General features: G+C 48.4%; 1 protein-coding gene across 2 annotated transcripts in view; it reads right to left on the reverse strand.

The window, feature by feature from the left end:
* Positions 1 to 11,341: 11,341 nt before the first annotated feature.
* The window catches only part of ZAP70 (zeta chain of T cell receptor associated protein kinase 70), a 34,789-nt gene continuing 33,297 nt past the window's right edge, over positions 11,342 to 12,833 (reverse strand). For both annotated transcript variants that reach the window (XM_066205650.1, XM_066205651.1), the window contains exon 13: positions 11,342 to 12,507. In XM_066205650.1, the coding sequence (XP_066061747.1) occupies positions 12,384 to 12,507 (124 nt within the window). In that variant the 3' untranslated portion in view covers positions 11,342 to 12,383. The remainder of the gene's footprint in view (positions 12,508 to 12,833) is intronic.

Genomic DNA, 12,833 nt, shown 5'->3' on the forward strand with positions numbered 1-12,833 from the left:
AGGCAGCAGGCAGCGAGGGGGAGGATTCTGTGCTGAATTCGAGCCTCAAAGCGCTGCTCAAGGTGTGGAGTCACCCAGGAGCGAGTGAGGAGCCCCGGAGAGGTGACAGCAGCACCCTGAGGGTGGCACGGGACCCCCGTGGGGTGGGACACGGAGAGGAAGAGGAGGAAGATGAGAGGGGTTTGATGGATGCAGCCATAAAAACGAAATAAATCTCAATTTAAATCTCAATTTAAACAAGATTGGCAACACAGAGCGGCGCGAACAAAATAGGGACCTTCAGGGCTGGGGTTTTGAGATTATTGACGTTTCGTTTTCTTTATTGACAGATCAGCCGTTGGGACACAGCAAAGTCTGTGCTAAAGACAGCCCCACTTAATGAATTGATTCCAATCAATTAAATTCCCCCTCTGAATTCCTCAGATCCGAGGGTCACAGCAACTCTCCCTGAGCTTCCTGTGCCGTTTGAGGCTGGTGCTGGATCTGCTTCTGGTCCGCAGAGCAGCCGTGGCTGCCCCTGGATCCCTGGAAATGCCCAAGGCCAGGCTGGACAGGGCTGGGAGCAGCCTGGGACAGTGGAAGGTGTCCCTGCCATGGCAGGGGTGGCACTGGATGATCCTTCAGTTCCCTCCCAACCCAAACCATTCCATGATTCTGCGAATAAAAACTTTCTCTGGGACGATTCGAACTCAAGTATGAAATATTCCATGTTTTTTTCCCAGCCCACTCTGGGTGCAGCCCGGGCCCTGTTTGGTGTCCAGCAGGTGTCAGAGGGTCCTGGCAGGGGCACAAAGGGGGAAAGGGGCAGCAAAGCCCAGAGGGGATTTCCTCTCTGCACTGCATCCAGTCCTCAGCAGAGCCAGCTCCTTGTCCTCAGGTGTGCACAGGGTTTGCACCTCTGGCAGCTCTTCCATCATCCCTGCATTCCTGCAGGATGGAAAAGCGCCGAGAAGATCCTGGTGCTGCCAAGGCAGGAGCAGCAAGGAAAAATCTGCCACAAGATAATGATCAGCCTCACGGGAGTGATCACAGAATCATGGGATGGTTTGGGCTGGAAGGGACCTCAAAGCCCATCCAGTGCCACCCTGCCATGGCAGGGACACCTCCCACTGCCCCAGGCTGCTCCAAGTCCCATCCAACCTGGCCTTGGACACTGCCAGGGATCCAGGGGCAGCCACAGCTGCTCTGGGAAATCCATTCCAGGGCCTCTCCACCCTCCCAGGGAACAATTCTTGCCCACTACCTGATCCAAATCTCTGCAGAGATTCCACTTCCATTCACAGCGGTGGGTGTCAGCTGATTTTTTGTTATTTTACTTTATTCTATTTTATTTTATGCAGGCTCTGACATGATGAGTGTGGGCAAGGGAGAAAGAGACTCTCTCCCCAGGAAATCAGGGCTGGGCTGTAGAGGTAACCCTTCTCTCTTACTGCTCCCAAAAGTGGGAACTGGGAGACTCCTGGTTGCATTGACCTTTAGATATCAGCTCCTGAAGGGTTTCTCCATATGGAAAGATCCTGTAAGATTGCCCTTCTAGTGAATGGAGAGAAACAGACTTTTGTAAGGTTCTCATTTATTTTAGATTTTTATCTTGAGATGAAGAAACACATCCTCTCATCTTTTTATTGGTAGTAAATATATATATATATATATATATATATATATATATATATATATGGTAATATATATATTAAAATACAATATAATATAATGTAATGCTTTAAGGGTGGTGTTTTGGGGTTTTTTTTTGGTCTGGCAATATGGAAATTTTCCTTCAGAAAAACGTCAGTTTTGCAAGAGAAGGTTTTTATCTGTGAAGGAATGAGATTGTGACATAAATCCTTGCTAGCTCCAAAAACTGGAGTTGAAATTCAACATTTAAATTGGATTGTTGTGAAAAGAAGGATAAAAAGCTTTTTTTTTAAAGGAAATACAGTGATTTTAAGGAAGTGCAGGGAACAGGGATGAGCCAATCACATCCAACTGTAAAAGGAGATTTCCTGCTTTTCAGATTTTCAGGGATCAGGTAACTTCACCCCAGGGCAGTCTATCATGAAAAAAAACCTTGTGAAATATTTTCTTCCAAACAGGTTTTCCACAGAAATGTGAATTTTCACCAAGGAGAATTTTCCACAGCAACACTCAATTTTCAATTCAAACTGAATTTCATAACAGCAGTTGGGGAACCACCCTCAGTTGTTTTCTCTCTCCCCAGTGGTTTCCAGCTTGGACAATCAAAACATCACAGCCAAAAAAAAAAAAAACCCAAAATACTCTTTACTTTCCAGATGTATTGTTTGAAGAAACCCTCCAAAGGTTGCAAAGAAAAATTCTCCAAACCCAAACCCGTTGTTCTGTTGACAAAATCATTGCCAGGAGCTGAGAATTTCAAAGCAGCTCCACGAAGCAGTGGCACCACCAGACTCTTCTCTGCAGAAACATCTCCCTCCTCCCCCGGGGGGGGATTTTGGTGGTTCAAATCGTGTTGTCCTGCTCTGTTTCCCCTCCTAACTCAAGGCAGGGCTGAGCCCCCTCAGAGCTGCTCCTTTCCAAGGTCAGGTCTCACCTTTCCTGCTGAGATGTTGCATCTGAACCTCATCTTCAAACCCTCAACTTGCCCAGTGCCCACAGGAGCCACCACAGCTCCTCCCCTGCCCTCAGCACCAGGGCCTTTCCTCCTGCTGTGCTTCTTCACCCTCTTACCCTGAAGCCCCGAAACCAAATCCCTGCTCTGCCACCACCTTGAGTCCAGCTCGGCTGGGGTTTGTAATTCCTTACCTTTATTTTGACACTTCAGAGAGCTAAGAAGGCATTGTTTGTGTGTTGGGAGGGAGTAGGAAGTGCCACGACGGCGTTTTCAGGGCAGAGCTGGCCTCGGTGCTCACCCACCCCGGCTGCCCAGAAGAATAGAGCCTGTCTGCAGCTCCTCAGCCCATCCTGCCAATTCCTACAGGGCTTTAGTAACATTCTATCCTAAATGAAGCAAAACCCATCCTGTAGGAAAAAAAACCAAAACTCTGGAAGTTGCTGCCATAGGAGAAAAGGAAACTCAGGCAGAACTGGAGAGGGACCTTCAACTTTCACGCAACTGAGGGAGGTGATTTGGGTTTGGGCTGCAGGGATGATCCAACAGTGAGCTGGGTTCCCTCTCCTGTGCCCTTGGAGGGGTTTGGGATCGGGATGGATTTGCTGGCATGCACAGTCAGCTCAGGGTTTTGGCAGGACTCACCCCTGGGGAGTAGCTGGCCTGAGGGGCTGGAAAGCTCCCTGGTCCCGTCTGTCACGCCTGAGCCATTGTTTGAGGGCTGGCAGCAGCTCCTGGGACTAAACCACTGTGACATCTGCTGTGTCACCCCGGGGCCAGGGCATGCCGGCTCTTTACTCCTTGGTTACTCACTGGAGGATGATTCCCTTCCAGCCCTGCACATGGAATGGAGCAGCACAAGAGCCCCTGGCTCCCTGACTGCAGCAGCTTTGGGAGCCGAGGGGTTTTCACTGGGTTATTCCGTCCCACAGAATTCCCAGAGAGTCCCCATGGCCATTCCCCAGCAGAAGGGCTGGTGTGGATTTGGGGACACAGGAATGAAGGTGCTGCAGAAAGGGGCACAGACAATGTCAGGGTGGGCACAGGGTGCCCAGAGCAGCTGTGGCTGCCCCTGGATCCCTGGCAGTGTCCAAGGCCAGGCTGGACGGGGCTTGGAGCAGCCTGGGACAGTGGGAGGTGTCCCTGCCCATGGCACGGAGCGGAATGGGATGAACTTTAAGGTCCCTTCCAGCCCAAACCATCCCATGATTCCATAATAAACTCGTGCAGGCCCAGTGCCAGCAGAGGCCCAGCTCTGTCCCTGTGTGCAGGACACTCAGCCCTGGGTGACTTTAGACACACCAAACCTTTCCTCCACACACCAGGACACACCTGACAATTCCCAGGTGCCCCAGGGATGTCATTCCCCACTCAGAAGGCTCCAACCCAAAAACACCAGAAGGGAAAATGAGGATTAAATCTGCCCTAAGTCACATTGTCCTTTGGAAACTGCTCAAAGGGAACATTGACATCCTCCTTCCACTGACTTGCTGGGAAGAATGATCTCCAGAAATTCCCATCACTCCATCCCCTCTATGAATCTGATTTTCCCTTACATTGGTTTTCCTGAGCCTGGGGCTGTGTTGAGGCATCTTGATCCATCTTGGTCCCAGGGACAAAGGGACCTTCTCCAGGAACTTCTCCTCCAGCAGTGTGAGCTCCCATTTCCATCCTGTCCAGCTGGATTTCTCCATCCTCTCATGGGCTCTGATCCCTGAGGGCAAAACTGGTTGGATGTGAAGGCAAATGTGACCCATTTCAGGGAAATGGCTTTTGCCTGTTCTACTACCAGAGAAAAAAGGTCAAAAATCCCTAAATCCTAATGTAAAGAACAGGAACTCTTGATCCGGTGAACCTACAATCAAATCCTTGATTCAGAAAACAAATTAAGAAAACCTAGAGGAGAGATTCTTTTTTTGGTTCACTTCTAAAATTAAAATAACAGAGATAAACCAGATGATTTGACATGAAATCAGAATTAAACGTGACAAAGTAAAATTCAATCCCCCCTTTGAAACCTGGTTTCTGTCGATTATACTTGGAATATCCTCTGAAATATTCCCTGTGCTGAGGCTCCACTGCCCTTTGCTCAATTCCCTGCTCTGTCTGTGAACAGATTTTTATATTCTACACCCAAAATTCCTCCTTTCCTTCCACTTTCATTACCTGAGGCCGTGTCATTATTTCTGCTCTCACTTAGCAGCTGCTCTGCTGCTTCCCCACCTTTGCTGTGTCTTTGCAGCTCCTCCCAGTGTCAGTTCAGTTGTGATTTTTCTGACTGTGCCAGCACAGCTCTGGGGTGTTAAACAGGCTGCCCTAAATAGCAGCTCTCAGCCTTCTGTACAGTATTTTTCCCCTCTTTGCTGAGTCTTTGCTGCTTCACATTTGGGAAAACGGGTGCTGAATTTGGGGATCTGCTGGCAGGATTTGACATCTGCCTTCCTGTGTCTGTTTTTAACCCAGTTTTGGTACATCAAGCACTTTTTCCGTCCTTTTTTCTTTTCTTTGTTGAAGCAAAAACACGTAAAAGAAAATACTTTCCCCTTTTCCACTGGCTGCAGGAGATGCTTGATCTTTTATTAATCATTGCAACCACTTTTTTTTTTCCAATCAGTATTTTTATTTTGCTTTTTAAATTGGTGAATATCTACCAGTTAAATTTTCAATTAAAAAAGCTGGAGCAAGAGAAGAGATTTTGTGATTCCTTTATTTCTGTGATTCCCTTATTTTTGTGATTCCCTTATTTTTGTGATTCCCTTATTTTTGTGATTCCCTTATATTTTTACCACAGACACCTGGAGTTCCTTCCTGAAGGTGTCTCTTGCACAGGTGCTTCTTGGTAGCAAATAAAATCATCATTTTCTCTGAGATTTGCTACAGTAGGGCAAAATGTGCAAAAACCTGCAAATTAATGAATATTTATTTTGCATTGAAGCATTGCTGTGCAGCAATAAGGCAAATTCCCAAAGGATTAACTGTGTATTTCTGGAATCACAGCTCTGGGAGCAAGAAAGGCAGAGGGATAAATCAAAAGATCACAGAATTACACACAGAATCATGGAATTAAGGTTGGAAAAGACCTTCAAGATCATCAAGTCCAACCATCAACCCAACAGCTCCGTGGTCACCACTAATCCGTGTCCACAAGTGCCACACTCAGAGCGTTCATTGAGCACTTCCAGGGATGGTCACTCCACCACCATCCAGGGACAGCCCCTTCCAATGCCTGACCACCGTTTCCATGAAGAAATTCCACCCAGTATCCAATCTAAACCTCCCCTGGAGCAGCTTGAGGCCATTTCCTCTCATCCTATCCCTTGTCCACTGGAAGAAGATAAGGAGATATCAACCCCCACCTCAGATGCTTCTCACCTCGACAGGATTTTTTATTCTTTTTAGGTCAAGGGCTGTCCACTATTTGTCCTTCCAGTCTATTTCCCAAAATTCACTGGCACGTGGCCAAAATCCTGCCCAGGTTGATGTTGTGAGTGGATTTTGTAGATGTGGGGAAGGAGCAGCTCCACCACATCTCTGTTTCCATCATGCCAAAGGATGTGGGAGGTGCCACATCCCTGCCAGGACCGTGCTCTACACCCACTCCCTGACCCCAGGAATAAGTGACTTGGGTCGGGCAGGAAATTTCCAACGGAAGAGTTTTCCACCTAAAAATGCTGACGAGGCCCAACCGAAGAGTTCTGGGGAAAGGTTTTTATTCCATCAGAGCTTTCGGTGGAAACAAAGCAAGGCCTGGCCAGTCCTCGGATGGGCCCTCAAACCCTGCCAGCCCAACCCCCTGCCCGCACAGCCCTGGCCTCCCTGGAGCTGTGGCCACAGCATTTCCCAGCTGATGGATGAGCCAGGGCAGCAAAGAGAAGCAGTTCCTTCAGCAATGACTTTGTAAATTAATTTGATTAATAGCTTTAATAGCAAAATGTATTTAGTGAAGGCGTTTTTTAACCTGTTGACACCCAGTTATTTTTCTGCTCAGTCTGAGGATTCCTCACCACAAGCCCAGGCTGGGGGCCAGAGGAAGGAGAGTTGGAGGTCACAGGTAGGGAGAACCCAGAAGTGGAGGAGAGAAGGAGGATGGAACCCAAAGGGACCTCAGATCAAGAGCCAAATTCCTGGGTGTCCACAAATCCTCCAGGTTGGAGGAACGAGGCCCCAAAAGTGCCACCTCAGCAGAGCAGAGGCCTTGAGGAGGCTGAGGGACACCAGGCACTGTCCCCTGGGCACATCTCCCCGTGGCCAAAATTTATTGGTGATGGTCACAAGAACCAGCCCAGAGAATCAGCTGCTGAAACCACTGTCACTGCCTCTGCTGGCTGGTGGCAGTTAGGGACAAATCCAGCCTCTCTTTGTGACATGGGTGTCATCGAGGGTCTCTGCACCTCCTGGCTCGCTGCAGGACCTGCCAGCAGTGTCCCAGTGCCTGTCCCCACCCCACAGGGTGCTCCTGTCCCTGCATGGGGATCTCTGGAAGTTGGAAGAGATGAGTGAGGATGGATTTCCTACTCTCCAACAGCATCATCAAGCTGCAAGGGTCCCATGAGGATCAGTACCAGCGCCTCTCTTCTTTTCCAAGGTTGCTGTTGTTGATTAAAAAACCACAACAATCCACCTGAAGGATTTCTGAGGGATATTTTCCAAGCTGTTCCTGGCTATTTTCCCTTCTCCCATCAGACTGTCCCGTCCCTGACCAGCAGTGAAATGTCTGACAACCAGGAAGGCCAAAAAATACACCTCCAAATCTCACATTTCTTCATGGAATTCAGGTGAATCACTGGTCCTACACTGTGCCCTCCTCTCCCTCCATGACAGGAGAATGGGTATTTTTCTTCTTTTCTGAAGAAAATGCACATGAAGGACAGAGATTTCTAACAGGGAAAACCAGAATAAAATTTTAAGAACAATCAAACAACCAACCTCCCAAACAAAACAAACAAACCCCAAACCAAACAAACAAACCTCAAACCAAACACAAAAACCAAAGAAAAACACAAACAAACAAAAACAAAACAAAAAAACCAACAAAACCAAACAAAACAAAACAAAAGAGAGAGAGAGAAGAAGAAAAGACCTTTTGGCTGAGTCCAATTCTCGTCTGCTCCACCAGATTTCCTGATGGCAAAAAAATTCATTTCCTCCTGCTGTGAGAAGAAGTGATTTTCCCCAGGCCTTGGGTATTTGTTAATACCTAAACCAGCCCCACCATCTGCACTCCTCAAGTCAGAGAACCCTCTAATTTTGCACCTCAGTTTGCCTCTTCCAGGCCTTGGCACATCCTTTTTTCTTCCTGGGTCTGTGGCAGCAACCTCTGCGATAAGATTTGGCCAATTAGGATCCTGGAGTGGTTTGGGCTGGAAGGGACCTTGAAGTTCATCTGATTCCACCCCTGCCATGGCAGGGACATCTTCCACTGTCCCAGGCTGCTCCAAGCCCTGTCCAGCCTGGCCTTGGACACTGCCAGGGATCCAGGGGCAGCCACAGCTTCTCTAGAAAATCCATTCCAGGGCCTCCCCACCTTCACAGGGAGGAATTCCTTCCCAATATCCATCTAAATTTCCCCTTTTCCAGTTTAACCCCATTTCCCCTTGTCCTGACACTCCAGTTCCTGATGCAGAATCCCATTCTGGCTTCCCTGGAACCCCTTCATGTCCTGGAAGAGTCTGAGTTCTCCACACACCCTTCTCTTCTCCCTGTGAACTCCACCCAGAGGTGCTCCAGTCCCCTTGTCAGCTTCGTGGCCTCCTCTGGACTCATTCCAAGGACAGTTCCGTGTCCTTCTCGTGCTGGGAGCACCAGAACCATGCACAGAATTCCAGGTGGGATCTCCTGGGAGCAGAGCAGGGGTGCCCATGGCTCAGTCCATGGATGCACTGGTTGTGCTGGGTGTGGTTTGAGTGCTCTGAGCTGGGAAAGCCTTTGGATATAAAAAGGAGGCATCACCTGGGGGGGAAAGTAGGAAAACAAACAAAGGTGGGTGGGAGCTTTTCTTCCAGGCCCCTGACCACCCCTGACAAGTCAGAGCCTTCCCTGCCTCACGTCCTGCCGATGGATTTAGGAACAAGATGATCTCCTGCCATGCAGGGAGAGGAGGGGACAGTGTAGGATCAGAGGTTCACCTGAATTCCACGGAGAAATGTTGGATTTGGAAGTGATTTTCTGGCAGGCCCAAAGCTCTTTGTGCCTTCATGCATTTCACTGCTGGCCAAGGAGGGAACAGGCCAGTGGGAGAAGGGAAAATAGCTTGGAAAATCTCCTTTTCCCTGGGTTCAGGGAATTCCTCAGGGCTCTGAAACAGAGGTCAGGGAGCCCAGAGCTGGTTTTGGTCCTGGTTTTGTGCTGCTGAACAAAACCTGAGAGGGATGGAAAGGTCACTTTGTCCTTGTGCTGTGTGCAAGTGACAACCAGGGGTGTGCTGGTGATAAGATAGCTGTGCTGGTGATAAGATAGGCTGGGATGAGCCAGATCAGGCTGGGGGATCTGTTGAGGTGCCACAGTGATGATCAGATGAGGACCAACACTGTCACCTTATCCCTGTGGGTGCTCAGAAGGTGAAGTTCATCCCTTCCCTTGCAACACGGAGAGTGGAAAATTCCAAAGAGCCTGAAAGGTTTGGGTAGAACAGGGAGATGGATGAGTGCAGGGAAGGAGGGAAGGAAGAAAAGAGAGGACTTGGGGAAGTTTCTGGGAGAGCAGCAGCTGCCACAGAGCCCCGAGTCTGTGCTCTCCAGCTGCTGCCTTTACCAGTGACACAGCTCTTACCCAAGCCCACATCCCGGGGATCAGACAGGGAAGGGGCTGCACGTCCAGCAGGGTTTTCACCTGCAGCAGGGAGAGAGGCAGAGCTGGATAAATCCCTGCTGAGGATGGGAGACAGGAGAGGCTGCAGGTCCTGGAAACATGGAGTTGTTCCCACTGAGGGGGCTGAGTCCCTCTGGAATGGCAGAGTGGGGATGATCAGGGCCTCAATTCCAAGGAAATTCCCCTCAGGGGTGCCTGTCACACCCTGCACATCCCAAGAGCAAGAATCACAGATTCACAGGAGCCCTGTGGCTTCAGGTCCTGCTCGTCTCACTCCTTTTTCCCCTTCCAGTGACTCCTGATATTTTCCAATGCTCTTGGAACAGACAGATTCCATCCCAAATCATCCCCAGCCCAGGCAGGACAAACCCTTTCCCTTGGTCCTCTGGCATAATCCCAAGGGATTTGTGTCCTGCCTGTCGGGGTGTGGATACACACACTCAAAACTGTCTCCAACTAAAGCAGAAGTTTCTCTGGGAATGCTTCTCTGGTGCTTTCCTTCCCTGTTTGAAAAAAAAAAAAAATATAGCAGCGTCCAGTTAACTGAAAATTTATTGCAACAAACCATTTCAAACCAGAAAATGGATTTGTTTTGAAAACAAATTCTAAACAAAATATTTTGGCAGCGGCTCTCAAGTAGAAAACACATTGAGCCTTCTCTTTTCCAGCTAAAGAGCTGCTTTCTCTGGGAGGAAAACATGACAGAGAGGAGAATTTTTTCCTGCACTAAGTGACAGAACAAACAGGAACAAGTCAGGTTCTCCTGGATACCTGTTTTCCTCTCTGCTGGGAGGGATCATATATGCAGAGTTCAACATTCAGGACAAGTTGATGGGGTCGGGAGGGAAACTGCCCCATGGAGGGTCGGTGTCTGAAGGCTTCTGTCTAAGCACTGAAACTTAGGACTTGTTTTTCCTCCAGCCTGGCTCAGTGACTGCTGGGACCGAGGTTAATTCAGATGTCCATAAGGTTAATTACCTGCGTGCTCCCCAGAACTTTGTTTTGAGCCCAAATCCCACTCTCACCCAGGGGCTTTTGGCTGTGCCCTGGCCTGAGGCTGTTTGTTTTCCCCCAGGACAAGGTGCTGGGGGGGAGCTGCTCTGTGGCTTTAGCTACCAGGAGATGGTGAGAGATAAATTCTTGTGTTCGCTGCATCGCAGGGCTCCCACCTCCAGCTTCCTCCGCTCCGCCAGCCTTCACAGCCTCTCTGTTCTCTGCAGCACAGCCCCACCACGGGCGATCCTGCACTGGGGGCAGCTGGGACCCACTGCACACCCAGCTGAGCCTATTTTATTTTTTTTTTTTTTGCAAGAAAACACGCCAAAAACCTTCCAACTGTGCAGCAGAACTGCCCAAAGATTGCCAGGTTGGACAAGGAGAGCATCGAGGAGGGAAATCCTGCCTTAATAGAGGGAAAAGTACATGGATTTTTCATGTCAGCCTGTTGGAAATGATAAAACTTTTAAAATAGCTTTTAGTTGGTGGTTTTAATTATGTTTTAGTTACTTAGTGGTGTTACGGGTTGTAGTGTGAGGTATTGGGTAGGTTTTTAGTTATTTTGTGGTGGTTTTTATTCTTGGTGAGTACACAGTGTTTATTTTGGTGTGCTTGGGGTAGTGTAATATAATTAATTTGTTTGGGTTTTTTATATTTATATTTGGATTATTGTTTGTTGTATTATAGGAGTTTTATTTGTTTGGTTTGTTTGATTGTAGTGTGTGTTTTACAGTTCTGGATAATCTGGATTATCCAAATTATTATTATCCAAAATTTAAAATATAATTATCATTATATAAAATATGTTATTTATATTATATAATATATATTATGCATATATTATATATTATAATATAGGATTATCGAATTTAAATTATTATTCAAAATATTATTAATTTTATGGGTTATTATTTATGGATAATAATGGATAACAACCAATATATTAATTATAGAAAATGTGTTCTTCTTAAATTACTTTTAGCATACAGCAAAGCTCCTTTTGTGGGAACACAGCCTGGAAAAATGACTAAAACTGTTTGTTGAGCTGACCTTGATATGCTGCAATGAACATTCACTGCTTTGTTTGCTAAAAATGTACAAAAAGGTGAGGAGGTTTTGGATTGGGGGCCGTGTGGAGGCTGAGATTTTGTCAGCCCCATCCACACCTAGAGCTGAGAATAAAGCAGTTTTCTAACACTAAAAATGCAGCGTTGGAGGGTTCTCTTATCTCGATAGGTTTGGGGGGTTTTGGCAAAGAGCCTGAAGCAGTTGCCAGCATTTCTCCAAGTTCAATGATCTGAGCCATGGGATGTTCAGAACATAGAATAGTTTATTTATAGAGTGACCAGTTTTTAAGCTTGAAAAACAATATTTCATCAGCACAGAGGGGCCAGGTGGGAATCCAGGAGGTGAGGGATTGGTCCTGGAATTGTTTGGGAGCCACCTCGGAGGGCTGGGTGACACCTGCTCTGTGCTGGCCAGGGGTGCAGGGGGACGAACCAGTGGGACCAGCTCTGTCCCACTGCTCCTCCCCATCCCCGTTGCAAACCAGCTGCTTCTTGCCCTAATCCAAGGGGAAAAGGCCTCGGTGGCTCCCTGTGCTGTCCCACCCCGTGCAAACCCCACCAGAAACGGGCACGAGGTGGTTTCCTGGGAAAGCATTGTTTGGTAAGGGATCTGGGGAAATCCATATTTTCTGGAGCCAACACAGTTCATCCTCAGTGAGCCTGGGAGGCACCAAGCTCTGGAATCCTGGGACAGCTTTGGAATTGGGAAAATCCAGCTCTGGAGTTGGGAAGGAGCTCTGCCACTGTCTGTGCTCCTGGGCTGGGTCAGGCTGGAGGAGCTGGGAGGCGCAGCTGGCTGTCCCTGTCTGTGGGGACACCACGTCCCCCACGTCCTCAGTTCCTGAGGAGCATTTGAGAGGTTAAAGCAAAACTTCACAAGGAGCCTTTCCAGGTCCATACAGGGCAGGTGGAGGAGCGGAGAAGGAATCTCAAGGAAGAGCTGCTTTGGCCTTGTCCCCTGTGTCTGGCCCATTTTCGGGCTTGGCAGCAATGCTGTAGTAGTAGGAGCGGATGATGTTTTCCACAGCCACAAATCCTGGACGTTCTTCGCATCTGCAAGGGCAGAGAGGAACAAAGAAAGTCATCAGAGAGGACAAAACTGGCCTGATGCAATGAGGGGACACACAGAGACCCTGGGGGAGAGCAGCGAGCAGCAGCCTGGCTGTGCCACGGCTCAGGAGGCAGCTGAGACTTTCCTGGGATGGAGAGGGGCAAAGACACCGAGCCTTGGGCATCTTCCAGGATTGGCACAGGCAAATGGGGGTTCTGATAATAAAAAATTCATTTTGGGCTGGGGAATCATCACAAACAAAGGCAGGAGACACCATTGTCTTTGTGCTCTCACCATGCAGTATGGTGAAGGTGTCCCCACCCATGGC

This window comes from Chamaea fasciata, unplaced genomic scaffold, assembly GCF_029207755.1.
Source record: "Chamaea fasciata isolate MVZ Bird 193981 ecotype frontalis unplaced genomic scaffold, bChaFas1.0.hap1 SCAF_28, whole genome shotgun sequence".
NCBI classification, from domain to species: Eukaryota; Metazoa; Chordata; class Aves; order Passeriformes; family Sylviidae; genus Chamaea; species Chamaea fasciata.